The 27,742-nt window shown below is 43.4% G+C and overlaps 2 protein-coding genes across 9 annotated transcripts in view; both read right to left on the reverse strand.

The window, feature by feature from the left end:
* The window catches only part of LOC121610393 (transmembrane protein 65-like), a 39,119-nt gene extending 24,267 nt beyond the window's left edge, over positions 1-14,852 (reverse strand). The window contains exons 1-2 of one of the 2 annotated variants that reach the window (XM_041942465.1): positions 14,657-14,852; positions 14,001-14,323 (exon numbers count right to left, since the gene is read on the reverse strand). In XM_041942465.1, coding sequence (XP_041798399.1) covers positions 14,001-14,289 — 289 coding nt within the window. In that variant the 5' untranslated portion in view covers positions 14,290-14,323; positions 14,657-14,852. The remainder of the gene's footprint in view (positions 1-14,000; positions 14,324-14,656) is intronic. The other variant, XM_041942466.1, reaches the window with a different exon arrangement.
* Positions 14,853-15,880: 1,028 nt separating this feature from the next.
* The window catches only part of LOC121609906 (protein MTSS 1-like), a 50,187-nt gene continuing 38,325 nt past the window's right edge, over positions 15,881-27,742 (reverse strand). For 2 of the 7 annotated variants that reach the window (XM_041941676.1, XM_041941675.1), the window contains 10 exons: positions 25,908-26,065; positions 25,659-25,766; positions 25,339-25,436; positions 23,554-23,683; positions 21,977-22,090; positions 21,328-21,573; positions 20,915-21,124; positions 20,133-20,292; positions 19,790-20,047; positions 15,881-19,590 (listed from right to left, as the gene is read on the reverse strand). In XM_041941676.1, coding sequence (XP_041797610.1) covers positions 19,052-19,590; positions 19,790-20,047; positions 20,133-20,292; positions 20,915-21,124; positions 21,328-21,573; positions 21,977-22,090; positions 23,554-23,683; positions 25,339-25,436; positions 25,659-25,766; positions 25,908-26,065 — 2,021 coding nt within the window. In that variant the 3' untranslated portion in view covers positions 15,881-19,051. Of the gene's footprint in view, positions 19,591-19,789; positions 20,048-20,132; positions 20,293-20,914; positions 21,125-21,327; positions 21,574-21,976; positions 22,091-23,553; positions 23,819-25,338; positions 25,437-25,658; positions 25,767-25,907; positions 26,066-27,742 lie in introns of all 7 variants that reach the window. The other 5 variants (XM_041941673.1, XM_041941671.1, XM_041941672.1 and 2 more) reach the window with 3 other exon arrangements.

Raw genomic sequence — 27,742 nt, forward strand, 5'->3', positions numbered from 1 at the left:
GGTTAAAACCTGGCAAAATGATCCGCTTCATAGTGTCAAAATTCAAGCTGCAACAACACAAACTGCAAAAAAACAAATCAAACAAAAACATCTGCCTTCTTCCTCCCACCCTGCCTGTTGTCCTCACCCACCCTGCCTGTTGTCCTCACCCACCCTGCCTGTTGTCCTCACCCATCCTCCTTCTCACCTCCTCCTTTCCTTTCAGGAGTCAGTGTCACATGACAAGCTTCACACTATGGTCTTCAGTTGCTGACACCTCAGTGTGGGCCCTTTCATCAGCACTAGAGTAAAAACAATGGCGACACATTCACAGAGATGCACACACACCAACGCCACTGTACGTTCATCGTCAGTGCTCGTGATTACATGCAAATCTGTCATCACCTGCAGCACCTCGCGCATAATGAAACACTGTCTCTCTCCTACTCCCTCGTGAGCATTGTTAAAGCTTTTATCTCATTTCACAGCTTTTAGAAAATCCTCTCAGCTACCAAAGCATTAACTACGAAGAGATGAAGATCCCACCCACAGAAGATGGATGGCTTTGGCAATAAAGTACCAGAACACATTTCTTTCCATTTATCACTCAGTCAGGGGCTGTTTTAGGATTTAATTAAAGGCTTTCAATGATCCACCGCGCTCATTTGAGAGGCAGCGCTGTCAGGTCGTGTGCTGCTACATCAACCACATAACTGAGGCATGCTACTCCGAACAGCTGATGCTGAATTATTCCCAGTTGTCACACTACGGCTCTGGAAATGAGATAATTTGTCAATCACTAATGAGTGATAACATGCTTAGGGTCAACAAGATTAAAGAGGAATTAGTGAGAGTCGAGGTTCTATAAACTGTAGAAATATGTGAAAAATGTGCTTTTTATTTTATCAGATCTTAGGAGATACTGAATGGTTAAAAATGTGTGATCTTTTGTTTTGAAGTTTTTGGCTCACCACACTGTTTCCCAGACAGCCAAACGCTGCTGAACGACACTACGATACAGGCCTGTGACCCATCGAATAAGTAGTTCTAATCTGTCCTGTTCTGATGTGAAAGAGATCATGTAAAACATCACTGTGGCCCAAATCAGAAGCCCATTCCTGCTATATTCTCCCATCACTTAAAGTGAATGAGGCCAGATGACAACGCAGCTGAGTCACCGTCTCATCACTAGTCACATGAAAAAACCCATTAACGAGAAACAGGAGAGTTCTCGGGGCTTCATCCAGCCATTTGTTAGAACTGCGATAGCCAACATGGCTGCCTACCGCCCCCAGAGCTCCTCCAGTAGAGAGTATCGATTGCACGGTGCCTTAAATCCTCCGGAGCTGCTGTCTTGAGAGAATCCAATTCCAACAGACAGGAGTGGTGAAAACATTTAATGGGCTGTGATAACCACGAGCATGATTAAATACCAAAGCAGCCATGTTTCATTCTTCTCAAGCTTTCTTTGACTTGTATCCTGCAACTGCAGAACCACCTGTGCAGCGCGCAGCCGGCATCTGATAAAGACTGTTTGCAGACAAACAGAAAACATGACATGTCACTATTTTGGGCGCAGATCTTAACTGTTTGCCAGTTAATTGCCAAGTCAGCAGACACAATTCATAGAAGTGTTTACTACACACAGCTACAGAATAATTCAGACTCTAACAAGCCTGTTAACTGGTGGTCAGATGTCTTTTAAGAAGCTGATGATTACAGGGAAAACATACAAAGAAGGCAGCACTGCAACACAAGAGGACAAATGAACGTCTGCAGCCATGCCAGCAGCTCTGTGAGGCTGAACCTAAGCACAGTGGTGCTGTAGACTGTCCAGATGTTGCTATTCTAAGAGCAATGCAGCTGGGCATGGCTAAAAACTCATTTAGGTAATGTAACTCCTTAAAACGTCTCGTCATGTCATTTCATATCTACCTGGTGCGTCTGAGCATTAACGTGCTTTATCTGGCAGTGTGTATGTTACACTCCTATTTGTGAGACTCTATATTCACTCAGCCAGATACACTTACTTTAAAAGGCTCACACTGAAGCTCTCTTTACGTATTTGTGTGCTGGTTGGTTGGGTTTTATCCTTGCTGCTCTGAAATCGTCTACGTTCGAGGAGGCAAACATTAACACTCGAGTCCTTTCTATCTGTGATTGTTCAGAGGCGAGATAAGAGTCACACTCTGTTGTCTTTGTTTTGCCGTGACAAATGGCTTCTTCCACACTTCGTCTACTGGTGCTGGAACAGCATGAAATTGAAGTGTGAAGAGAGTTTTGGAAACTGGAGAGAAGTCAGTGGAAGAGCCCAAAAGCCAAGTTCTCCCTCAGCGAAACTCAGCTATGATTAATAAACGTCTGTCGGTGCATTCAATTGCCTCAATAAAAGTAATAAATAGAGGCGATAAGCTTTTCTGCAAATTCAGGTGTTGGCGGTGCAAAGTGTGCAGCGGCATTTTTCATCACAGGACTGTGCAGCAGTGCACTGCAGTTTGTGTGTGTGAGAGTGTGTGTGTCCTGGGCTTTTTCTAGCAAATGTAAACTAAGAAACATCCTTGTTTTCCCCTCAGGATGTTATTGATTTTTGACTTTCACACCTCTTCACACACACAGGGCTCTCTCATCATCGGAGTGCGGTCTGATACAACGCAGCCTCTTGTGTCAAGAAGCAGGGTGTGCGTTAATCCACAAGCATGCGCTCACCTATATCAGTCGACAGCCATATTACCTGCATTTGCGTCCGCATATGTTGTTGTGTGTGAGACCGAGCCTTTTTTGTGTGTGTGTGTGAGATCAATAGAGTTCAGCAGAACAGGAACAATAGAAGGACGGAGCCATTCATCAAGTGCACAGCACCTCGCTATTCTCGTATGATTTATGAAGGAGAAAAGAGGAAATTACACAGCACGCAGAATGTGGGCCACACTGGACAGGACAGTCATTACGGCGAGGAATGGGACAAGTTCTGTGGGGAGAAAATAACTTTTGTTGGAGCGGGTTTTGAAAATTTGAGGTTGCAATTAATTTGGCCCAGAATGGGTGATTAGATTTAGATAGCCAACCTGCGTAAAATGAGTAAGAAAGCACAGCATGATGAAAAGCTTCTATATCTAATTTCAATGCAGTTTGGAAAAAAATGAGTCCACCTTCAGGTTGTGATTTGCACACAAAAGCTCATTTGAAGGACAGCCTGCTCCCCTTCACATGTCTACTGGAGGACTTCTGAAGGTCACGCCAGACTTAAAATACTCTGTGTTCATGAGGGGCAATAATGAGTAGCTCGCAGTAAAGCACAATGATTCAGTCAGGATATACCTGTGAGAGGAAAACACAAAGCCTCACAAACTGAAGCCTAACGGTGTAGTTAAATTTCAGCAAAGTACCCCCCCCCCCCCCAGCGAGTTCAGCGAGCTCTGTATGACAGGTAGACAAATAAATACACCGGCCTATTCCCCCTGCGCCAATTAAAGCCGCTGCGGAGGGCCTGAAACAGAACACAAAAACAGACAAAATCAACCACGGTTCCTTGAAAATGGCCTCCTGACAAATGGCAAACCACAAGAGACGGGAAGGGAAGAAAGCAACCTTGTTTCGTATCCATCTTACAGCCAGCAGGAGCAAAGGAGCTCAGCAAAGACGAAAAGGGAAATATTTTTAATTGAGCATTGGGCTAAAATTAGCACTATACGGCAAACAGTTTACAACGACTTTCCTTGCACATTAGGAACAATACACAGAGATAAAGTCCTGAGGAGAGTGTTTCACACAGGGCCAGCTCTGGCCACTTTGATTCATTACATAGCTAGCGAGGCCTACTTCAGATTAAATTTTGACGTAACATAAGACGATGACGTGCCTCTCAGAGATATCAGCCCTTTAATGACGCTCAACATGGGGGACAAGAACTGAAAAACACAGTAACAAAACGTAACTGCCGTCATTAATGTTAACAGCCTCCTCACTAATGTTCAAAACTGTAAACCAGCACAACACGACAACCAGCACTAACAAAAAGTCACACTTGCATTTTGGAATATGACAGCAAACTTGATGGGAAAATGATGGGAAATCTTTTCCTCCTCCTATTTTCCTCCTGCTCGTTCTTGTGCACCTGAAGGCTTGGATCCTTTCATTCTGAAATAAAACAGATATCTGCCTCTTGACGTCGATCGATCAGTCAGTCACTCCCGCAGCCTCCGGCACTTCTTCCTTCCCAGACTCGGGCTGTCTGTGATGCGCCTCAAACAGGAACCCACACCCCACTTTCAGTGCGCGCAGCAGGGATGATGAAAAACTGAGAGGAAGAGGAGGGCGGAGTGGATTTCTTTCCTTTCCTCGGCTCACGGTGAAGGTTCTTGATCCTGTCAACAATAGCGAAGCTGGGTTTCTCTCCTCCTGGCAAGCTAACTGCAGTTAATTGCATGCACCTGGCTTCCTCGATGTCAATTAGTTGGATCAAATGACTGCTCAGCCAGAGAAACACAAAGAAACATGCACAGGGGCTTGCACTTAGTGTGGCTTATTAGAGCCTCTGTGCAGGTGCGTACAGATCTCTTTTATCGCTTCTGTTTACTGCTGGCCCCTATTTGGCCATGCCGGCAGGCTGCACGGCAGGGAAAATTGCTCAATAGTGCAACACTGAATCCTTTCTGCTGATAAACAGCAGCAGGTAGAGTGGCAGGAGCTGTGAGAAGGCACAACATTTGCAACTGTCAAAAAAGTCAACGCCATGTGAAAGATGTTTATGGTCTCCACTGTTTGCCATACTGCTGGTGAGATACCTGTTGTCCTTTTTTGTGGTCAGCAGCACCCTGATTTGAATAATGGAAAGCACATTCCTACAGCACGAACCAGGAGTCCAGTGGCTGATTTGAAGACATAATTTTCAGTGTTTTATTTGCTTTGCAAGTATATTAAAGCTGCCATCAATGTTTTTCGATTAGGTTAATCAACTCGCAGAGGCTCCGCTGTTCTTAGCTCTGCAGAGCATTTTAGCTTCATTTAGTTTTCACTGCTTTGCTTTTACGGCCCACAACTTTACTGTGTGGTTCAGCCTCGTTGCTTCCTTATCAGCATTGTTTCCAGATGCAGCAGGCAGACTTATGTTTTTTTTCTTTTTTTGTGAAAAAGCTCTAGAAGCTGTCTGTACACGACCACATCAAACAGCAAACACACAACGTTAGCTGCTCGCTCGTGAACACAGGGGAGCACTTTCAGGAGCTGGTGGAGAGCAAAACAGAGCTAAAAGGAGAGAGAGCATTTGACTTACATTCGCCACAAACACGACTCCACGTAAATGCTAATGTTGCTCTATAACTGCCGGATGTGTAAATTAAAAACTCTTTGCTACCACACTTTCAACACAAATAAGTCAATTTTCCAATAAGGTAAGCAACTTAGAAGTAAGTGTTAAATAGCAAGTAAAACCTAGAAGTAATAGAAACAGCAAATACAGGCCCAGAGAGGATCGTTAACCTTAATATCCACTACAAAGTGCTGACTTTAGTCATGTGGGGCTGCAGCGAAATCAGCGGCCATGACAGTGTAGCAAGGTCAGCCTCTGAGAGGGTACAAACCAAGGAGAAAACAAGGAGGTATGATGTGCAGTGTGCTGTAGGACATCTCATGAGTGTGAAAGGGAGGTACAGAAGGAGAGATGAGAGGAAAAAGACAGTGAGTGAGGAGACGACGGAGCGAAGGAAACCAAGGAGAAAACAGTTTGGAGGTGACAAAAAGCGAGTGTGTGTGTTGTCTTTGGAGGTCATATTGTCCCATGAAAAAAAAACCCATCCCTGTCTCTTACGCTCTGAAGCTCATGACCTCCTTAACGAATGGACGGGCTCACAAAAACAAACACCACCTTGAATATCAAACACATCCTGCTGTGCATATTATTATATGAGCTTATGTGGTGCCTGTGGAATCTGATCCATCTGTCTAGGCTTCACAGGAAAGAAGAGCCATATGCAGTGATTTTCCTCCTCACTTTCACATCTTCTGAACATTTTAATTGGTGCCAGATTGCCAATTGGAAGACAATCTCACATACTGGGCTCCAGACAGTATATAATGTATGTAATGTATTTTTTTCCCCCGTCAGGTTTGTCTGAACCACCAAAATTAAGACATATGTGCAGGCTTTTTAAACGCCGGTAAACCTGCTAGAAATAGGTCATTCACTCCTTTCCCATCGTCTGTAGATGAGTTCGTTTTTCTGTTCTCTTGTTCTACGTCACAAACGTGACGGAAGACAGCGAACAGGAAGCAGCATGGACGCCGTTGAGAACGTTCTGGTGGTTACTTTTTTATATCATAACGGGATGACGGTGTTGAGATGGAAACAGAGAGTAATGAGTTGACAGTCTGATGTTCATGTGCCAACACGTGTCGCCATTGTGCCAAAAACGGGCTGCAAATTAGCGTGGTGTCATATTTCCATCACTGCCGATCACAGCTGGAGCCGATAAATACCCATGACTGCTGCGGAGTCATGTGACCCGGGAGTGAATGCTGATTGCACTCTTTCCCACTGAAGACAAGAGCCAGATGTTAGTGGGAGTGGGCTTTTGTTCAGTGTGAGGGGGGCTTTACAAGGACTCCAAACAACTGAACACAGCGGTTCTCAATTTCAGGGTAAAGATCATTTTTGAGGGTCACAAGATTTCTGAGGGTAACATTTAAACAGCGACTGTCCAATCACAACTGGACTGAGGCAAGCTTTGTATTTCTCAACATGTTGACGTGGAGTTCTCGGGACTTTAAAAAGACTGATAGTCTAAACAGTTTGAAAGGTAACGTCTTATTATTGACCCTTTTAAATGCAAATAAATAAATAAAAAAATAAAAACAAATGAGCAAAGAGTAAAGGTGGTGGTGTTGGTGCTGGTGTTAGCTCTCAGCAATCTTTTTTTTCTCTAGCATCAGATCAGCAGGTGCGCTATCACTTATTTTTTTTAGGAACGTCAGAGGCCAAATAAATTTGGCACCCACTGCAGCTCAGAAATGTCTCCGATGTAGAACCACTTGGTCTTCATGGCACAATGAGACTGATTAGTTCTTAATGGCTGCAGCTCTGACGCTGGCAGCCAGCCACACTCAATAAAAACACTCAGTGTGTTATTACAGTCAGTGATGAATGGTGTGTTTTCTGGAGACAAATTACCAAACAAATGCCACCGCATCAACGTCCACTGAGCGGCAGCTGAACTGACTGTCTGGCGTGCTATGAAGTCAAGTAATTCAGCGAGAGCCTCTGTTGCTTTTCAGGAAGTCAGACATCAGCGTGACGGCAGCATCGTAGCACCGGCTCGCAAATGTGCTGATGCCTCTGCATGTTTTTACCAGCCTGGAGGGAGTCGACTGTGTTTGTGCCTGGCTCACAGCAGGTCAAATGCCACCACGGGCCACCGTTATGCAGCAGTGTGTGTGAATTAGCATGACAGCACTGCAGAATGGAAAAGGTGCTCTCCTTTGTTCTTTATTTCAGGCGAGAAGGCTATAATCTGGAAGGTGGTGAGAGGACATGGCTGCCCCCTTTCAACATGGTGGAATCAAATATCACCGGGCGCCCCGAAAGCAATAAACCGAGCACAGAAATATTCGGCCCTCCTTCGACAGAGAGGAACAAGAGGAAAGAGGATGAAAGCTTTGATCCAGGATTCATTATGGTTCAGGATGAGATTAAGATGAAGAAGAGGAAGCATTTCAAACTTTGGAATGGAAGACGGGTTGATGAAAGGAAGAGGAAGAGTGCGTTGTTTTGTAAGATTTTCTACCGCAGCCTCAAGGGTCACTGAGGTTGAACCCCCTCCCCTCAAAAAAAAAAAAAAAAAAAGTCATGTAAACGTATCCCTTCCTCTCCCGGCTCCTCTCTCCTCTTTTGCATCCCCTCTACAGCGCTCCTCCATCCTCTGAGCCATGACGGGAAACGACTTCGATCTCGGCAGCCGGCCTGTGGGAAAACAATGTTAGTGCGATGGATGTCCCTGAGTCACTCAGTAACTGAACGCTGATGACGGAGCAGAAGGATCTCTGGTTCCTTATTCATTCATTAATCTGCTGCATCTCTCCTTCTCCTCCAAACCGCCGCCTCCTTTCTCTGAGCTCTGCCTCGTCCTTTTAAGGCGAACTTGTGAACAAGGGGCCTTTATATGCAAATACCTGTTCCCTGCCTGAGACGTGTGAGAAATAGGTTTTTCCTGTTTCCACAAAAAATGTGAGTGGGTCAGCATTTACTACTCCTGGTGATAAAAGTTTCAAATTGAAATTCATGTAAGGAAGTTTTCTACTGTAACCACAGTTGCTTTAAGAAAATATGGCGAGTGCCTGCCCTCTGCACTGCTCAGGGCCTGATTCTGCCCCTACACCTTTTTATGTTTGTGACCAGATTACATGATAAAGGTGACAGCATTTATCACGCAGTCAACATCAACATATATATATCACAGTCTTATTCTACAATTATCATGCTTGATTTCAAGCATGCACACTTAAGGTTGAAATAATGTTAAAAAGTAAGCAAATCCAAGCAATTTCCACCCTCCCTCTATTCTTATTATATCATCACAATGAGGTTTAAGCAATCACAACTGCATGAGCTAGCTTAATAATTAATCATTTCTTTGTTTGATATGATTTTCGCTGTCCCAGTATTAGTCGGATAGTTATTTTAAATATTTATCTTTGGCCCCAGCCAGCAATGTCTGACAAGCCATGAAAGGACTGTGTAATAATCTCTAAACTGAAGCCTTTATCTCTGGTCTGTGGCAGCGTCATTAACGCAGAGATCAGACATGACAATGGGAAGTCACCAAGATCCACACTTTAACTGTGCTGTAAGTCACAATGTAAAAGAGGTTTTCAGCTGAGCCTTTTCAGCCCAGCTGAGTGTTTTTCTTCTATGCTGTCATAAAACGACATTTCATAAAAAGTATATCACAAAAGGTCCCCGATGGGTAATTTGAAAAACCTCTCTGTACTGGAATTTTGTTGGTATCGTGAACTAATATTTTGTTTTCCATTTCTAGCTTGAGTCCAGCTAAAAAATACTGATCCAGTTGTTCTAGAACAATCATAAAAAATAATACAATTCCCTTTAAATAGGTCTCAGTCACCATATGATGTTAGCTCCCTCATTGTTTTTCACTTCCCTCCATCATTTCCCTCCCTGTCTGTTTACTCCTCTCCACGACACATCTCTTCCTTCATCCACCCTGACCGCCTGTGTCCCCACCTCACCTCTGTCTTCTAACTTATTTGCTTTGTCCAAACTCGTTTTTAGACACTCCTGTTTGTTCTCTGAGAACGGGGTATCACTACTGGTACAAGAGGTATTTGAAACACTTTCTCTCATCTCCACTCAAACAAATGTGGAGTCCTTCAGAGCATCTTCCCAAAAATGCTCAGTGGACATTTGTCTGTCTCTGCCACCTTAATTCAGCACGAGTCACAGAAGGTGAAAGAAGTCTGCTGCAGTGACGAACAGAGTTTTTTCTGTCGACTCAGCTGTTTTAGCATCTTTCAGCTCATTGCTTTGGTTACTGTTTTTTTGTGTTTTACTGACGTGTTTCCAGCCGCAGAGGGCAGCCGTTTTCAGCTGATAAACAGACCAAGCCATAGACAAAGTCAGCAACTAGCAGGTGAGCATAGGGGACCATTTAGCAGATAAATAGCCAGATATTTTACTGAGGAGTTGGTGGAGACCAAAGTCAGAGTTAAAAGGAGAGTGAATATTGGACTTCAACAAGTGAAATGAATGCTTGTGCTCCGTACAAACTTCATAAGTTGTAATATGTATATATATCAATGTTGCGCTTACTGCTTGTTGCGCTGCCCCCAAGTGGCCAAGAAGTCTATTAATGATTAAGCTGTATATGCAAGTTAATTAACAATTTTTCTGCCTCCTTGTACATGCAGTGTTGGATCCCTGTTGCAGTAACTAAAAATGTGGCAGTAACTAGAAATGTAACTAATTACTTTTTCTAATTAAATAATGCAATTACAAAGTGTGAAATTTAAATGGGCTTGTTACTAAAAGTGGACAGCTGCAGAGGAAATTTTGGTTAATTAAATATAATTTAAATTAGCTATTTATAACCTATTGCAGAAAAAGCTCAGTTAATGTGTACAACCCGCACTGTGTGGGACTTCTACCAATCCTACTTTCAAACCAAGACAATACAAATGTAGTGTACAGGTGGGAGCACTAGCCATTGCTGCCCTCTGGTGGTCAGGAGTATTAATGACTCCTATCGCTACAGTGATAATGTGAACAGCTGTCTTGTCCCACACTGCCACTGACCGAAAAAATAATATAGCTACAGTATCTAAAACAGACATTTGAAAGTAACACAAACGTTACTTTCCCTAGTAACTCATTACTTTTATATGCAGCAAGTGGTAAAGTAAATTTTGAGGGATGTTAATAATGATTGTGACAGATTACTAATTTTTAATAACTCGCAGTAACAATGGTCACATGTAATTTACATTTATGAGCACAATTCAAAATAAAGGAGAATGCATTCAGTAAACACAACCACAACCAGCGTGGACTCCATTAACCCTGAAGAACTGAGCTTCAACCACAAGCTGACAGCCACCTTCCTCTCCATTCAGTGACCCTGCACAGAAACAGCTGCAAAAAAAAAGGGTTTTGCTTCAGGGGTCCTGCAGCCTCTGGTTAAAGTGATGATGGATGTTGATAAGTCTGTCAAAAAAATCAATGTCACAGCCAGCATGTCAGTGAGAGAGTGAGGCGGTCAGTCCAGCAATCCCTGATTCAGCTCATTTGCAGCCTGCATACACAATAGGTAAGACAGTCCCTGAGGGTTATTACAGTGTGAAGGTGAGGACGTCAGCGAGCTCCAGCCAGGCAGGCCCCATAGGTGAGAGCAGAGGAAAGAAGCTGCCTCTGCATACGGTCACCTGAATATACCAGCTCACATTATTCTCTCAATTTGTGGTGGTTTTGAATTCTAAAAAAACACAAAGCTGTGAATCAACCCAGCAAAGTGTTTGTTTGGGGTTGACATTTCACTGGAGGGGAGGAAAACTCTGAGTCTGGCTCAAAATGTCATAACATCACCACACAATCCGCTTTTTAACAAAGCACGATATCTCTGATATCCAGTATCATCCTGGCGTTCTTGCCTGAAGGATTTGAGTGGTCAATTATGGTTTTCCAGTCGTTAAGTGCAACACATTTCAGTGGTCCGGAATGAGTGTGATCATTTTTGTCATAGAAAACCCTCCACCGTGAGGCTCGTGAGGGATTTCGGGCTGTTTGCTGATGCTGATCTTGCAGAGTATTTGTGGCACACTGGCGAACGCTCGCAGCATGTGGTCAGGATGCAATCAACCACTACCGACAGGAAAATAATGATGTACTGTTAGGATCATTGGGCACGGAGGATCTTATCGAAGCGCCTCGTAATGACGGGTCGGCCGACAGTTCCCCAGAGTCAGGACGGAGAGCGGGAATGGGGAAGGCAGAGGTTCAATCAGGCGATAGACAAACTGAGTTTTTTCTTTTCTAGGAAAACAAGTTAATTTGCTCTGTGCACTGTGGAAAACAATGCAGTTCCTGGAAGAACCGAGCAGGAATCAAACAGGGTCTAATTTTATCAAGCAATAACTATTAACGACTAACACAACAGGTGTGAACACTAAACATGTGATGGTCTTGTCAATAAGAAAACAGCACTGTTTATCTGTTTGGCAAAATAGCTGCTCTGCTTAACTGTCATCACCACATTGTCCTCACTGCCATCTGTGTAATCACCACTTTTAGCATTATTATCCAGCCATCCATTATCTATAACAGCTCATCCTTTGGAAGGTTGCAGGGTCCTGGAGCTGATCCCAGCTAACACTGGCTGAGACACAGGGTACACACTGGACAGGTTGCCAGTTCACCACAGGGCTGACACATTCACATTCATTCCTACAGGCAACTTAGAGCGGCCAATTAACGAACACGTCTTCGTGGACGTGCAAACTCCACACAGAAAGTCCCCAGCCGGCCAGCCAGCCAACCAACCGGGTTCGAACCCAGAGTGAGGCGACGGTGCCAACCACCGCTCCATCGTGCTGCACAGCATTGTTTTTTTTTTTTTTTCCGGCAGCATTGTTATTGCTGCTGAAATGACTACTGTTTCCACCAAATATGCCATCAGTCAGCAGGCGCCTAACAGGCCTGTTTTAGAGTACATGGAGAGAGGTGACTTACTGCTATGCTCTGATCAATACTATAAAGAATCAATACCATCCCACATACTGTAGCCAACAGCAACATGCTCCCTTCCCACATTTAGATTTACTTATCTATATATTTTTAAAAAAGTAAAACTGCCTGTTTTAGTGTGAAAGAAATGCCTCCAAATCTCAAATCTCAAATCTTACACTGTAAACCGAACAGATAAAACTCTCGCTTATATTAACAGCGACGGGCCGGGCTGTGATTTGCACACGTCATTGCTGCCTTTTATACAGAGCCTCATAGACTGTATGCTGAGAAGAAACAGTGCAGACATGACACCATTCATAGCAAATGATGCATGTACGCTCAACATTCAGCAGTCTGTCGCGATGTGGTTTAAAGCAGCCTGGTGATTGCAGCAGTTTGTCAGCTGAGTGAACTAACATGAGGGAGTACACATAAAAATAAAGGCATGAGCTCCAATCTGTTGGTGCATCAAATCTGAGAGATTTTTGGGATTATTTTTACTTATGACTGATCTTCTGAGATATGAGAAGCTGCCCTGAAGGGCGTCCCGCAAGATGAGAATCATTTATCCATCATGAGACGCTGGATTAAACAAGGCTCCACTGAAAACTGTGTGTACTTCCCCCACAACCCCGCAGAAATAAAGCACCAATAAAGCACCGGTGCTTCATCTTTTATCCACAATTCTGTGGCTCAGTGTAATGGATCAGACATCTTTATCAATATTTTCACTGACAAAGCGAAAGGAGCATTGATTAAGTTTCCACCATATTCTCATTTTTTAGACGCATTGTTCATTCAAATCCAATATCCGACAATGCGGCGGGGATGAAACCAAATTACGAGGATCTATTTTTAAGCACAATCCCTGCACTTCATCGCTGGAGAGTAATATAGAGGGTGACAGGAGCTCAGAGCAGCATACTCCCAGAGAGAGCCTCACGTACTGTAGAGCATCTTCATCGTCACTCATCTCTCTCCTCGTCCCCTCCCTCTATTATCTTCCATCTCGGGATCGATTGACCCACTTCGTCCTTTTTCTCTCCATCTGTGGGACATCAACCGTAGTCCTCCGCCTTCTCATGTACTCTCATAATCTCATTCTTAAATTTCATGAAACCCATCCAGTGCCTCAACAAACACAGCTGCACCTTAACACGCAAACTGTAATCTAAACTATAACAGTAAATGCGACTGGATGTAAAATACTGTTCCCTGCTCCCTGCTGAAATACTGTGAGAATTGCATATGGAATAGATGTGAATGTGGCTACAAGTGGAAGTAATGGTAACATGCTACTATTGATTCCTTGCCAATAGATCGTCTCTGCACACAGGGAGGTCAGAGGTCAGAGATCAGGGTCAGCTGCAGAACAGCACTCTGGGAATTAGCTGTTCTTCTCGCGGCAGCTTTGCAATGATATTTTGGGAGAACATAGCCTTTAACCACAGGTGGCAAACTGCAACTTGCAGCTTTTTAAGACCTCCATTACCCTTCAGGAGATTAAAATCAAAGCCTTGGTGTGACCAGCATTATGCTCTCAACCACACTGCAGGTCACTACATCTCATTACAGCCTGTTAACCCATCCTGCAGCCTGGAACCGTAGCTTATGTCAATGGCAATTTGGGAGATATATGATGCAAACAAACATGATCATAAATTATGTCAGTATATTATAGTATAATACATGATGTATACATGCTGTATATTAGAGTGTATTCATTTTTCTAGGGCTTTAAACAGATGGCTGTATTTCCATGGATTTTCCTGCTGTATACCACATCACCTACCTTGAGCGATGGCTATGGACTCGAACCTGTGCAGCTCTCGCAGCAGACAGGTGCGCTCAGTCGGATGAAGGCTATAAATAAACTCCTTGGCGCCTCGGGGCGAGTTGAGGGGCTCCACGGGCTCCTTCAGCGGGTGTGTGCCCAGGTTACACCGCTGCAAGAGCACGGAGAGGGGGACGCACCGTGTCGGGGATGCTATCTGGTGGTTGCCGAGTCCGGCTGTGGCCAACCCGGTCCCGGCTCTCAGAGAGAGGGCGGGCCGCAGGACTCTCCGCAGGCAGGGCAGCATCTCTGGGATGGGGGTAGAGCAATGCGCCGGGAACCTGATGGAGAGCAGTGTGGGACATTATAACAGGCCTAGGTACCACTTAGAGACCGCACTCAGCCAAACACATGGCATGACGCTTTATCAAACATCTGGCTCGAATTTAAACTGATCGCTGCCACGATCGCCTGAAAACAGCCTTCACATCCTCCATCGGGACGCAGCCTGGGTTATTTAAGGGCCACGACACGGGCCTGACAATAACAATAACACGTTACCCAAAAACGTATTGATTCAAGCCTATTTTTACACGCCTCTTATGAGACACAAAGTGGAAAAATGCGCGACAGCTGAGCAGAAATCAAACTGCAACTTATCTTATCGGACGCACCTCAGTCGATGCTCCGCTGTCCCGTCCAACAACCTCCACAACAAACCGAGACGATACAGCAGCTGTTCCGGCGCAAGCGCGTCTTATTTACCGGCCGTGAGATTTCCCGAAGAGCCGCACGCAACCTCGAACACCGAACTGTCAGCAGGATTTGTACAAAATCACATTTTTGCGAGCGTCACCCCGGCTGGCGTAACCTCTGGCTGACAGGATGATGTGAGGCGGGTGGGAGGGCATCAGCAGCCTCGAAAATATTTGCCAATCGCAGCGCCGCTTTGCTCCGTGCGTAACTGTGACGGCATCGCCGCGCGTACGTACACCGAGCGCACAGGCACAATGGACAGTCACTGGAGCTCGTCCTGGACTGCCTCAGCCACGAAGGCAAGAAAACCTGCTTATTTAAGTTAATGGTGTGAGAAATTAAACTGTAATATTTTGTGGTTATTTGTGTGTTATCACTCTGTGATTAAACACTTGGTTGTGTTCAGATTATAAAGTGGATTTATTTGATCATTAAGTTATTCATCCAGTTTGTTTCGATATTTTTAAGTTGCACTGATATTATTTCAGTGCAACTTAAACTTGCTATTCCGCAAACCTGAATATGAAGAAGATACCTCTGTCATTTAGTGAGATGAAGGTCAATAGGGAGCATATCTGAAGTATTACAGTGATCTCAGGTTTCATACAGTATGCTGCAGTTCACAGACAGGCTCGAGTAAAAGGAGTGTTATGTGTCTGTTGGATGTTTTCCCATCCCTCCCTCTGCTATTATGCACGGGGGTATTTGAGCTGTTCGACCAGGCTAGAGTCCACACCCCGTGAAAATATGACACCATGTGGAAGTTATTTGTTTCGAGGAGGAAGCCTGCGCAGCACTTGAGGGGAAAAAAAGAGGAAAAGGCATATTCATGTACTTCCTGATTTATTTCTCGACCAGCTGTGTGAGAGCGGCAGATTCATTGTTTTGGCTGTACTTTTATTGATTAGACGAGTGTCTTCAGGCTTCTGTGGATGTGAGGAGTGATGCATGAGCTAAGCAGAGGCTGGAAACCAGGATCGTGTATTTAAAGCTCAGCCAAGAGCGGCCCCTGGTGGCCGAAATGAAGCACATCATCTGTTTATGTCCTGAGCTAGAAAAGCCATTGACTGAGGCTATCCTACTGCTCAGCTACACACACATAGGTTGCACACCGGCACAATCAAGAAGTCAGTGAGCCAAAGCAAAATGTATACTTTTATTATATTGCTAAAGCTTTCATTACACAAAAAATAACAATTTTTTACTTCCTGAAACAAACTACGTCATAGCCTGCTGAACTGTACAGGGACAGACAGAGAGGTCAACTCTCCTCAGGGGGAAAATAAGCTAAAAACTAAACTAGAGAACAGGTTTAATCATACTTTCAAACCCTCACAGACTATAAACTTCTTATTCATAGGATATACTGACATTTGGCAACTCTGATGTAATATATGTGCTATCAATTTAAATATGGAAATTACAGGTTTATAATACACGTTTTAGACAGGTGGACGGCCAAAAAACAAACAAAAGCAAAAAATATTAACATCAACAATAGTATCGAGAACTGAATGCTGGATTTCCCAAAACATCTAAGCGGTAATATTATCGTTGCTCTGTTGAAATTAAAAAGTACAGGAGTATTAAATGTGTGGGTGGTTTATGACGCATACTCCTGTTCACATTATGTCCTTAATTCAGGGACAGAGATGATATCTTTGTTTTTGCCTTCTTTTGCTGGCATCCTGCTGATTGTATCTTTCTACTACATTTAATACAGAACACATCTGTTAAAAATACAGAAACAAACTGGATTTCCATGCAAAGATGTCTTTGGGAAACTAAGGTGAGACTAGGCTGACATTGTGGGTAGCATGCCATTTGTTCAAATCTGATAAGATGCCTGTCAGATAAAGTGTTCATTAACATTTTAGCTAAATTAACTGGGGTACAAACTCATAAATTCAAAATAACCCTCAGGGAACAGTTTAAAGTTTGCATGTTGCCACCTGTTCTGCATCATGCAAATCAACATTTCTCCCCAAATCTGAACCCATAATACTGATGCAAGCCTCTCCATTACAAAACTAAAACTCCTTTCAACTTTTTTATACATGTTTCTGACTTCTGTTGGTACCAGGAAGTCAGAGGAATACACTTGTGATTATCAAAATGCACTTTATGCATGTGTCTGTGAAATAAGGGACGTGATGAAACATGGCAGGACAGTCATGAATATTACACTGATGATGCAACACACAATTTGATAGTACATGCACAGACAGAGGAAACAACTCTATTACTCTGATATTTTATATGTACGTATAAAAATAGAGATAGGTTGAGAAAGGAAAAGACTTGAAGACAGAAAGTGGAAAATAAATTAAAAATGTGTGAGTTAATGGACTACCTTGTACAGCTTAATAACATTTACAGATTCATACATCTTGTAATAGGTCTCACAGTGCTTGAACTGAAATTAAAATCAAAATACAGACTGTAACTCAGGGATATTAATCGCTTGTAGTCTATAGTCTTACAACGCTGCAGTCTGAGGAAAGCCTCATACCTCCAAAACATCTTACTGTTCAGATAGAACAGAATATTTTAAAATGTGCCTATGCTAACATGCTGTATTTCTTAAATTATTCAATGGATTTTGATCCAATTTCCTAATTTTTCAGGTAACGAAATCTGCACGTACCAGACTTGTCACATTGGATGCAATCACATAAATGAAAACACAGATGTGAAAACCTAATTAATCAAAAGGACATGAGCATACATGCTACATGCGTTTCAAAGCCAACAAAGAGTTCAATCGGACAGAGCAATAAAAACAGTGTGGCATTAACAATTACACCTTCTACTCATAACTTTCAAAACATCCAGAAAATATTTTTCCTCATTAACGTCTATAAAATTTTTAATAACATATATAAATTTGAATTAATGTAGTGTTGAGTTGGCACATCTGACATTTATTAGTGATGTTATGAGCAATGAATGCGCAGCAGGTTGCAGTATGGCTAATAAATGCTATAAGAAAAAGGGGCTAATATATAAGGGCTAATATATAAACACAAACCACTGAGGAGTTCTACAAAGCTCAGCATGTAGATATTGCAGCTTCGATGAGATTCATACTGGAAAAATATGAAAAATAAAACCAATTCACATGGGGATTGATGATTATAATATAAACTCCTGTTTAAAGATGTGAAACTTAATGACTGTGGCACCGTGGAAGAGCAAAAGGAAACGTAGCAAAGGTACAGAAAGCGAGAAGCACCAACACACTCCTCAGCAACAGAAACGTGCAAAAACTATTTACACATCATGTAAATATTAAAACAACTTAAACAAAACAGGATGTAACTCGTAGTGTCTCTTAATGTCACAGCATCAACTATGTGACGCTGTAGTCACTCCTACAACGTTGACTTGGACACAAAGTCAGGTCATTTGCTTCTTATCGATCACACCCCTGCCTATGTCGGCACTGTGGGCAACTCACATAGTCAAGTATTTGAACTGCGAGTGGAAGACAGCTTTGACAACGCCTACAGCCATCATGGCGTCCCTCCAAGTAAGCAGTCAGTACAGTTCAGGAGATGCCAAATGGTGCGATCGAGAGCCGACCACTGGAGCCGTTACTCCACCTGAATATTGTTCTCTTGATGCTGTGTAGTTACTTGGATTAGTTGTTGCGCTCCCTCTGCCAAGTCGCTTGGCAGTTGCAATGCTTATTCATCCCACGATAGTACAATGCACTCCCTAAACAATGACTGTTTACATATAATACAGTGTTTTTTCTTTTTACACTGAGAAGAGGCGTAGACATGTTCTTGTCCAACCCTCTGCTTCAGGGAGAATACTGGATACGTGTCTGCAAAATGAATCTTAAAGAATTAACAATAGTGTGGTGTAATGTGACAAAAAAAACAACCTTATGTTTTTTATTACGCAGCTGTGGGCTCGACTTTGCAAAAACATTTTAGTGCTTAGGCCAAAATCTTCATTCAAGGGCCTAGGTAAGAAATTAGGTCTTATCCTTGTACCAGTACAGGCTTGAACAATTACTCAACTTATGCAAGGTGGGCCTGTGATCTACTTTAGGTCCAAACCAATCTGTCAACAAACCTGGTTTTACATGAATTCTATATATTTTCTTGTCTGAATCATTTTAGACGGCTTCTGGTGGAAATTTACAGAATGAGAAATGCTACATGTAGAACAGGTGTAGTTGATTTCTCATACTAGCATAAGAAGCCTTTTGATTCTGTACATCGCGTTTCTGACCTCATTTACAAATGCAATGAAGGGCAAGCCTCTCTTCTGTGAGCTCACATATCTCTTGTGTCATGCCATTACGCGATGCGTGGTGCGGAGCGGTCGTTGGTGAGGGTTCGCTTAAGCTTGACCCCCTTGCGAATGGCCACCAGCATGTTGCCTTCTCCTCCTTCTCCTGTCTCATCTCCTCCCCCTTCCTGCCCGATCTCACTCTGAAGGTGCTGCTGGTTTGGCAGGGGTACAGTTGGAGGATTGGTTGTAGCCTGACCACTCCAGGACACCATAGGCAGTGTGCCAGCATCCCCGCCTCCTGCAAATGTTGGAGAATCTGGGCTTTCTTCTCCTGCTCCTCCTCCCATCTCCTCTGCACTCCTGCTCCCATTAATTGCTCCTGACATATCAGGCACCGTAGGGATTTTCACTGGGATGACAGGCGTACGAATGGGGATGGGCCCCGTGCCTACAACTGAGCCTGAACGGCGGGCGGACGGTTTTGAAGAGGGCGTGCGACGGATTGTGGCAACCCCAGGGGTGACGATAACTGGACCATGGCCTGTAGAATAGGAGCCAGAGGTATTATGGACGCTGGATCCAGTATAAAAGCCCTGACCTGAGCCTGCAAGGAGAGTACACAAATGATCATTTAAGCCATGAACAACATGAATTTTGCTAATAAAGTACATTTCCAAACATTATTTTGCAATCTTTGTTATTGACATTAACCAACAAGATACCTTACAAACATTAAGTATGTAAAAATGGAAGGACTGACATGTATATATATTGAATTGTGACACTATCAGTGCAGCCTGTACCTGTAGGGGTAGGAGGATAAGCTCCAGTGTGGATAGGTGTGGGGGGATAGGGCCCTGCAGGGTAGACCCCCTGTCCGGGGTAAGGAGTCTGTGTGCTGGGCAGGCCGGCTGTGGAGGCTGGCCGTTTGCTCTGGAACATGAGTCGGTAGGACTGACTGATGTCACTGTTTCTGGGGATGGTGGAGGACTTGTCGAAGTCCAGCTGCTGCTGCTCAGGCTCCTGATCTCCAGCCATTGAGAAATAGTCGTAGTCTGATACTAGGAAGAACGAATAGAGAGGTTAACAATGTACTGACACAAGTAGATTATGAAGCTAGAGAGTAAAAGAGAGAGACTGTGTTACCTTGTGAAGGTATTGTGTCTTCAGAGCAGCAGGGTGTGTTGGTCTGCGTGCTGTAGCCACTGGAACACTGGATGGAGTCTCTACTGGACCTCTGGGTGTCCAGTTCCAGACCTCTGGATAAGGCCAGAGCCAGTTCCTCATGGGCCTCGATATCAACAACCTGGAGCAAACAGCCAATGATGAAAACATTTGGTAATAGTGTCTGAAGGACTGACTGTCTGGATACAGCCAGGTACAATTCATTAAAGTCATTAAATGCATTAGGTACAGCTCATTTAAGTGATTAGATGGGAACATTAGCAGTGGGAGGCTCGTTCATGTGGTCTAAATGCTGTGGCTGCAAAAACACTGGCCTGCTTTAAGTTAACCTGAACCTTAAACCACACAGATGGCATTAAATGTAGACTGCACTATGTTAATGTGCTTCATCAAGTATTGGCAGCATTAAAAGGTAAATAAATCACTGAACAATTCTGACAATTCCTATAATATTGTTAAAGCTAACAGCAAACTTCTTGCAAGTTGCTACTATTAACAGCGACTTATTAACACCACCAAAGCCTTAAAGCACTATAGAAAAGTAATAATACAGAGTAAGTGAAAAGGCTATTGAAGAACACAACGGTGAATACGTGATATAAATAGGATTAGATAAGCAACCAAACAAAAAAAATGAATGCCTGGCTGAAAACGAGATTGGCTAAATGAAGGCAGACTGTGCTAATTACACTCAAACAAAGAGCTGCTGTAGAAAACACGAACAGTATGAAAGTAAATCTGACCTTGAGAGGTGCAGCCGCAGTCCTGTTCTTCTCCTCCACTGATGCTGACGTTTGTAGCGCCGGAGCTGGTGCTGAGGTTGAGATGGAGGCTGGGCTGCTGTCATTACTCACACTACCATTAGTGTCCAATACAGCTGGGGTCTCCTTATCTTTCTTTCTCCTCAGTGTGTTGACCATGGGCTGGTCATAAGGGCCTGGCTTAGCCCAGTCCTGTAAACAAGACTTGTCAGTGTCTGGTGGACTTCAGGTGAGCACCTCAAAATCTTAACCAATCTTAACCAAAACATAAAAGAACTAAAATAGATTTATACATTCAACAGCAGTAAAAAAAAATGAACAGGCTTGTACACTGAACGAACTGTTGACAAGGGGTGGGACTAAGTTGATCATCAAGACCGAGGTGATGAACAAACCTTCCAGCTGGGAACTCGTGATGAGGGCACCATGGGGCCCAACGTGCAGTAGTGAGGGTAGTCTGGCAGCAAGGCTGAGGTGGGCCGTGACCATGAACGGGTGGGGCAGGAGGAGGAGGTGGAGGATGATGAGGAGGGAGCAGGGAAGAAGGGGAAGGCGGTGCCTGACCCTGAGCCCAAACTCCCCCCGTTGCTGTGCAGGTAGGGGGAACTGGCTGGACTGTAGTGGTCAAAACCATTGGACAACTGGATGTGTGTGTGTGGGAGGTGGGAGGACGGATGATAACAGAAACACACAAAACAGAACAAACACACCATGGGATAAATTACTGAAATGATAAACAGCAAAAAATAAAAACAAAACAGACCACATCACCAAGGAGAAATTGTTCAAAGGAACACAAAACAAGACAATGCACAACAAGGGAAATGGTTATAAATGCTGAACTGAATGGAAGCTGGAGAAATGGATGCACATGGCAGGGAGCCTGGAGGTTCCTTAAACATTTCTGTCATAAACTTAAGTTGATGCAATGTACAGCCAAGCTTGACGTTTAGCATGAGGAAGCCGTGGTGCGTGTAATGCTGGTACAGCACAGGCAATTATATGAAAGAGGGGTAAGGTTCATAGTGGATGAGTGTGTTTCACCTTGTCAGTAGTGTGCTGAGGTGCAGTAGCAGCAGCTAGAGAACAGGGGGAGCTGCAGTCACTGTGAAGCTGCCCAGTCTCTGACACCTCAGAGGACCTGGAACTGGGACAAGGCTGGGAAGGCGAGGGCAGCAGCAAGCGGGCAGTGAGACGAGACCAGGAGCAGAGAGGAGGGGAGCGAGGGAGTTGGGGAGACAGACAGACGTGTGCGGAGGGCAAGAATTGCAAAGACAGACGTGTCAGCAGGTAGACAGAGACAAGCAGAGAGAAGCAGTTTGTTAGAGAGCGGAGCAACTTTTCCACAGCCCTCAGCAGTTAGTGAGTGAGTACAGCCAAGTGACTAAAGAGACTGCAGAGAAGGTGCACTGGGAGTCATACCAGCATTAATTTAATGGACATCAGCAGTGTTAGAGGCTCGTTAAAAGGAAGCATAGGCAAACCTCTTCGTCTTTAGGATATTGAAAGTATCCTCACAGACTCAACATGTGTCGTATGATATTAAAAAGGGACCTATTATTATTATTTTATGAGCATTAATAATATGATACTTAATCCATGTCTATAGGGAATCATCTTTTTGAAGGCTGCCCTCCAGAAGGAGATTAAGGATTGGGGTCAGCTACACAACATCACCCTGCATAGAGGTGGCTACTGAAAATGAATGCAAATTAAAGAGATCCACATTAAGTGTGAGCTGTGGCCCAGCCTTATTGGCCGAGGTTAAGGAGTAAGCCCCTGTAAGCCCTGTTTAGCCATGAGACTGTTCTTTTCAAACACCAACTCCAGTCACTACACCAAGAATAAGGCAATGAGAGGGCTGATTCCTGGGACTGTGCAGTAAATGGGTCGGACATGGACTTGCCAAACCACCTTCATTGCATCATAAAAACTTGGAGTCTAACTATACCAATGTGTTCTGGACAGGGGAATTGTGGTTGCTGGCGAGTTAACAAAATGTCAACTAATGTAGCCGCTCTCATGGTTGATCTCAAAACCACTAACCCCACGCCTACAATCCCCTGGTCTATCGCATCGATGATTATCTAAAGCCCTGTCTCAGATAGCTAGATAAAACTGACAGAATGAGACCTGCTGATAGAGGCATGCTTTAGTGCCTGTAAAACATATTGTTGACACTACAACATGTCATTTTACTGTGATATATTTAATGACAATACAACACGCAGTATGATCAGGCCCCTGCAAATTTAACCAAACCACAGTCTGTCACAGTGGTGGACTATTTAATAGCAGGATGGGGCTGACCTGTTTTGCCCTGGGCTAGAATGGAGGCAGACTAATTTCCTGTGCATTTATACTATAATAATAGCAGTGAAATGACTTCACCATGATCACATACATTTACTGCTGCCAGCTAACTGGCCTCTCTCAGTGGCTAGGGAGATGTGTGAGAAAATAGTTGTGTGGATCGCTGATTTGGGGTTTCTCTCCGTCTCCGACTACAATGACTTGTAAATCATAGAGCATATGTGGTTTCATAGTCCTGTCTCAACCATGTGTACATACTTGGAGCCACGACTGTGGTTAAGTGTGGGTAGCTGAGGGTTTTTGCTTACCTTTGTTTCAGCTGGCATGGGCGAGGATGATTTGGACGATGTGTATTGGTCGTGTGATGAAGAAATAAAGCCCGAGTCGTGGGAGGAGATGCTAGAGAGCCGAGCTGGGGCCTGCTGTGGTAGCGTGGAGCTGCGGTACCGATGGCGGGGGTGATGGTGGTGGAAGAGGTGGTGTGAGGAAGAGGAGGAAGAAGAGGAGGAAGGAGAATGAGAGTGAGAGCCACTGGATCCCCTGGAGTCACTACTGTTAACGCTGTTCAGACTACTGTGAAAATGGAAGGGGTGAGGGGTGAGGGGAGGACCAGAGGAAGGAAGAAGTTTGGCAGTGACAGGTGGGGTAAAGAGAATCAAGTGCACCCAAAGACATGGATAGAAGAAGGAAAGATGGACATAAAAGAGATACAAGAAGTAATAGGGAGGGAATGAAGGCGGAGGATTGGGGGGGAATGTGGAGGAGACAGGGTGGGAAACAATTAACTCAGCACACCAAGATGCAGCAGGCAGCAACTGAGGCCAATCGAGTCAAAACAAACCAACAAAAGAGGCATGATATCATAATGACAATAATTACAGGCAGAAAATCACAACATTTCATGCCTTTAAGACAGCGTTATGAGAGTATTCACACAGAACACTCATGAAAAGCGAAAACAGCCCAATTACTGTGTGAACTGAGACTTGAAACCAACAATTTGAACATCTGAATCAGATGCAAAAGTGGTATATTGCAAATTCTGTACTATGAAAAATACACACAATATGCATCACATCATGTACAAACTTGACAATGAAATAAACTAGAGGCAAGGCAAGGCAAAACCATGACTAGTTTAAGAAAATTATGAATTGCAAAGCATCAAAATCATAAAAGCTGCTGTCTCACAATGATTTGTCAGTTTCATAGTGATTATTTGAAAACCTATCAAGCAAAAGCGTTGAAAATCACCCATATAAGGATCAAGACATAAACCTGTTTTTGACTGAAATTGGTCCTCTATTACAGGTTTAAAATGTTTTCACAGTCTGAAAGGTCTTTATATATTCTCATCACAACATAGCATCTAATTTGTAATTTTGATTTTAGCATAGAAAACCCACAATCCCAAAATTGATGTTACAAGATTTTAACATGACAAATGCAAAGCAATACACAACCCAGACATCACATGTCTTTCTTTAAACCATAACAGTTCAGGAAAAAAATCACTGAGAGACACACAAAAAGCAGGGAGGACAGAAGGTAGAAGACATGGTCTGAACAGCAAGTGCAAAAAGTTCACTTTTTGTGTCAATTATTTAAAAATTCTCCAACCTCAAACCCTATTTTTCCACTAAACATGCTATATATATATAAAAAAAGAAGAAGAAAACCTGTGCTTGTTCTTTCTTCCCATCAGTAACAAATAGGAGAAGCTTATGTTGACCACTGGGTGGCAGATATGGACTGGGCAACACAGTGTGAAGTGTTTCTCCATGTCCTTGTTCCCACACATTACATTGATGCAAGCTATCCCCCAAGAGCATTCATAACCACTGATGGGGTTTACGGGACAGCTTTGCTGATTTCAGTAGATCCTGTGTGTATACATGTCATACTATAATCTAATCTCCATCTTGTCCAAATAAAGACACTGTATGTCCACTTTCATCTCAAAGGCTGATCATTTTAAAGCACACTGGATCACAGAAAGGTTTATAGGTACAGCAGGTGAATGTCTACTAAGACAAATCCTTGTCTTCACTTATGTGTGGCTATAAGTCTTGTGATTGGCTGAAGGAGCCTACCTGCACATGCTAGACTTCCTGGACATTGTGGTGCTGGGGGATGAGGGCGGCGTTTGATATGACCAACCGTAGTCTGAGCCCTTCAGGTCCAAGATCACCTAAGAGGGAGGAAAATATTAGTCATACTTATTAGTCGTACTTGTGAAGAGGAAAGGCACTAAACAAAATTATATTTAATCCAAGAAATGTAACCCTTTAAAAGAACCCAGACATACATACACTACCAAAAGAGTATGTACTGTGACTGTGAGATAAAGGTTAGTTGTCATAGTTTTAGTTCATTGTTCATAGACTGTTTCATCTTTGAAATTTGTCCTCACCTGCTCACTAGCAGGAGGAAGCTTGTGGGGATCAGAGGTCAGGGCTTTGAGGTCATCAGAGATAGTCTGGAGATGGGTGACCTCTCCCAACATTGAAATCTCCTCATCCTGAAAGAATCAATGATGGCAGAGAGAGAGGAGAGAGAGTGAGAGAGAGAGAGCAGATTTTTGCTTGTCAGAATGATTTCAAGAGTTTACACAAAAGTGAAAATTGAATATTTCATCTCTCTTTCTCCCCGCTGTACTTACCACTACAGGACGCAGCATGGCAACGAAACAGCAGAATCTCTGCCTGTCCTCTATCAGAGCCTTCCTCAGAGCCTGTTTCTCTGTCTCTTCCAGCAGAATGTATTTATCACTGACATCCTGCATGGCGCTGTCCAACTGGGGTTGGATATCACCACGACCTTGGAAACAACATATACATTGTTACATTACATTACATTCTCCTTCACCACATGAGTAGCAGTATGCTACTGTAAGATGCATGAATAATCAGAAACAATATGATCACATAGCAGGTGTTTAAGATTTTCATCAATTTTCCCAGGTGTTGGCTTGGACTCCTGCTCTGCATTTTCATTGTAGACATGGCTATCTTCAGTGCAGCATTTGACTGTCTCCACCACTTTTTGGCTATCACCTCCGAATGAAGGGCCACTCTTGTCATGGAAGTGTTTCCTGTCTCTTGTTCAGAGGTGTCGAGAAGGTTATCTACTGGTGCTTGTCTTGAAAAACTTCAATCTATTATGCCGAGATAGCAAAAAGTGAGTTTTGACTGTCACTCCATTACTCATTGTCAAACGCATAAACACTGTGGGTGTGCTTTCACAAATGACGTGTGAATGAAGTGTGCAAGGCATCTCCAGGATCACCTGCTCGTTGTGCTGTCTATATGTGGATTTGAACATACGTATGTAAATCAAGGAATGTCTTCAAGCAATGACATTCCTAAGGTTATGCTGTTATTCACCACTGTGTGTCTAGGCGTGCGTGTGTGAGTGTGTTTAAGAGAGGGTACCCTGAAGCCAAATCAAGCCCTCTTGAGTTCTCTATGGAGGCAGGAAGGCTGGCGACTGCCCAAGATGACATACAGTGGGCCTCAAAGGCATTATCTAACCACTTAAACAACACTTACACACAAACATATACACACAAGCAGCCTTGACTTTGATACATTAAGGTTAAACCAACAGTGAACAACTCTGTGGTCTGTCTGCCTGCTTTTGCGTCTGGGAAAAGATAACAAACTGGCGTCTTTCACTGACATTTGACGTGAGGCCCTGTATCATGCAAATCAGTAGAAAAGAAACACAGACAGAGTTACAGAGGCAAATCATCCTCACCTCAAATGTAAAACATAAGGATGTTTGTCTGATGCTGAGGACAAACCATGAGCTCTTTTCTCTCCGTCAGTACGGTCTATACTGTGCATTATACATGATGGAGCATGTGGGAAGCTCTGTTTCCACTGCTTTCTCTCTCCATCAGTAGACTAGACCACAATTAAAATGACAATTAACAAGGGCTTCAAACACACACACAAACAGTGAGTTGATGGAAAAGCATCAAGTGGAGGCTCTCACTGTCATTATGCTCCCACTTGCATCACACTAGCTGACATTAATCAGAACTGACTAAATGTTTAAACACTGAAGTGTGAATGTTGATATTGGGTGAACTTTTTAATATAATTCTTAACAATGTGTTTCAAAGCTTTTCAGTGTAGCTGCTATTTTAACAAAATACTATGCAAATATACTATCCTATACAAAGTTTGGTTAATATATTGATGACATGGTAATATACAAAGGACTAACATTTTCAGTACTGCATCTTTTCAAGTACACCACAAAAAAAAAAATAAAGTGAGTCCTGTGTAGACACTCTCTAGAACTTAATGGTTGTTGACAAAATAAGACAAACTGAGTTTCCATATGTAGGGAATCCATTTACAAAGCTTGGTTTGGTTTCTGTAACGCTGTGAAGAATGTGAGTTATGTGTGTTTTCTTACTATATTACACTATGGAGACCACGATACAGTAGACAGACTGTAGACTGGAAAGTCCAAATTGCAGTATAT

This window comes from Chelmon rostratus, chromosome 8 (assembly GCF_017976325.1).
Source record: "Chelmon rostratus isolate fCheRos1 chromosome 8, fCheRos1.pri, whole genome shotgun sequence".
Classification (NCBI taxonomy): Eukaryota; Metazoa; Chordata; class Actinopteri; order Chaetodontiformes; family Chaetodontidae; genus Chelmon; species Chelmon rostratus.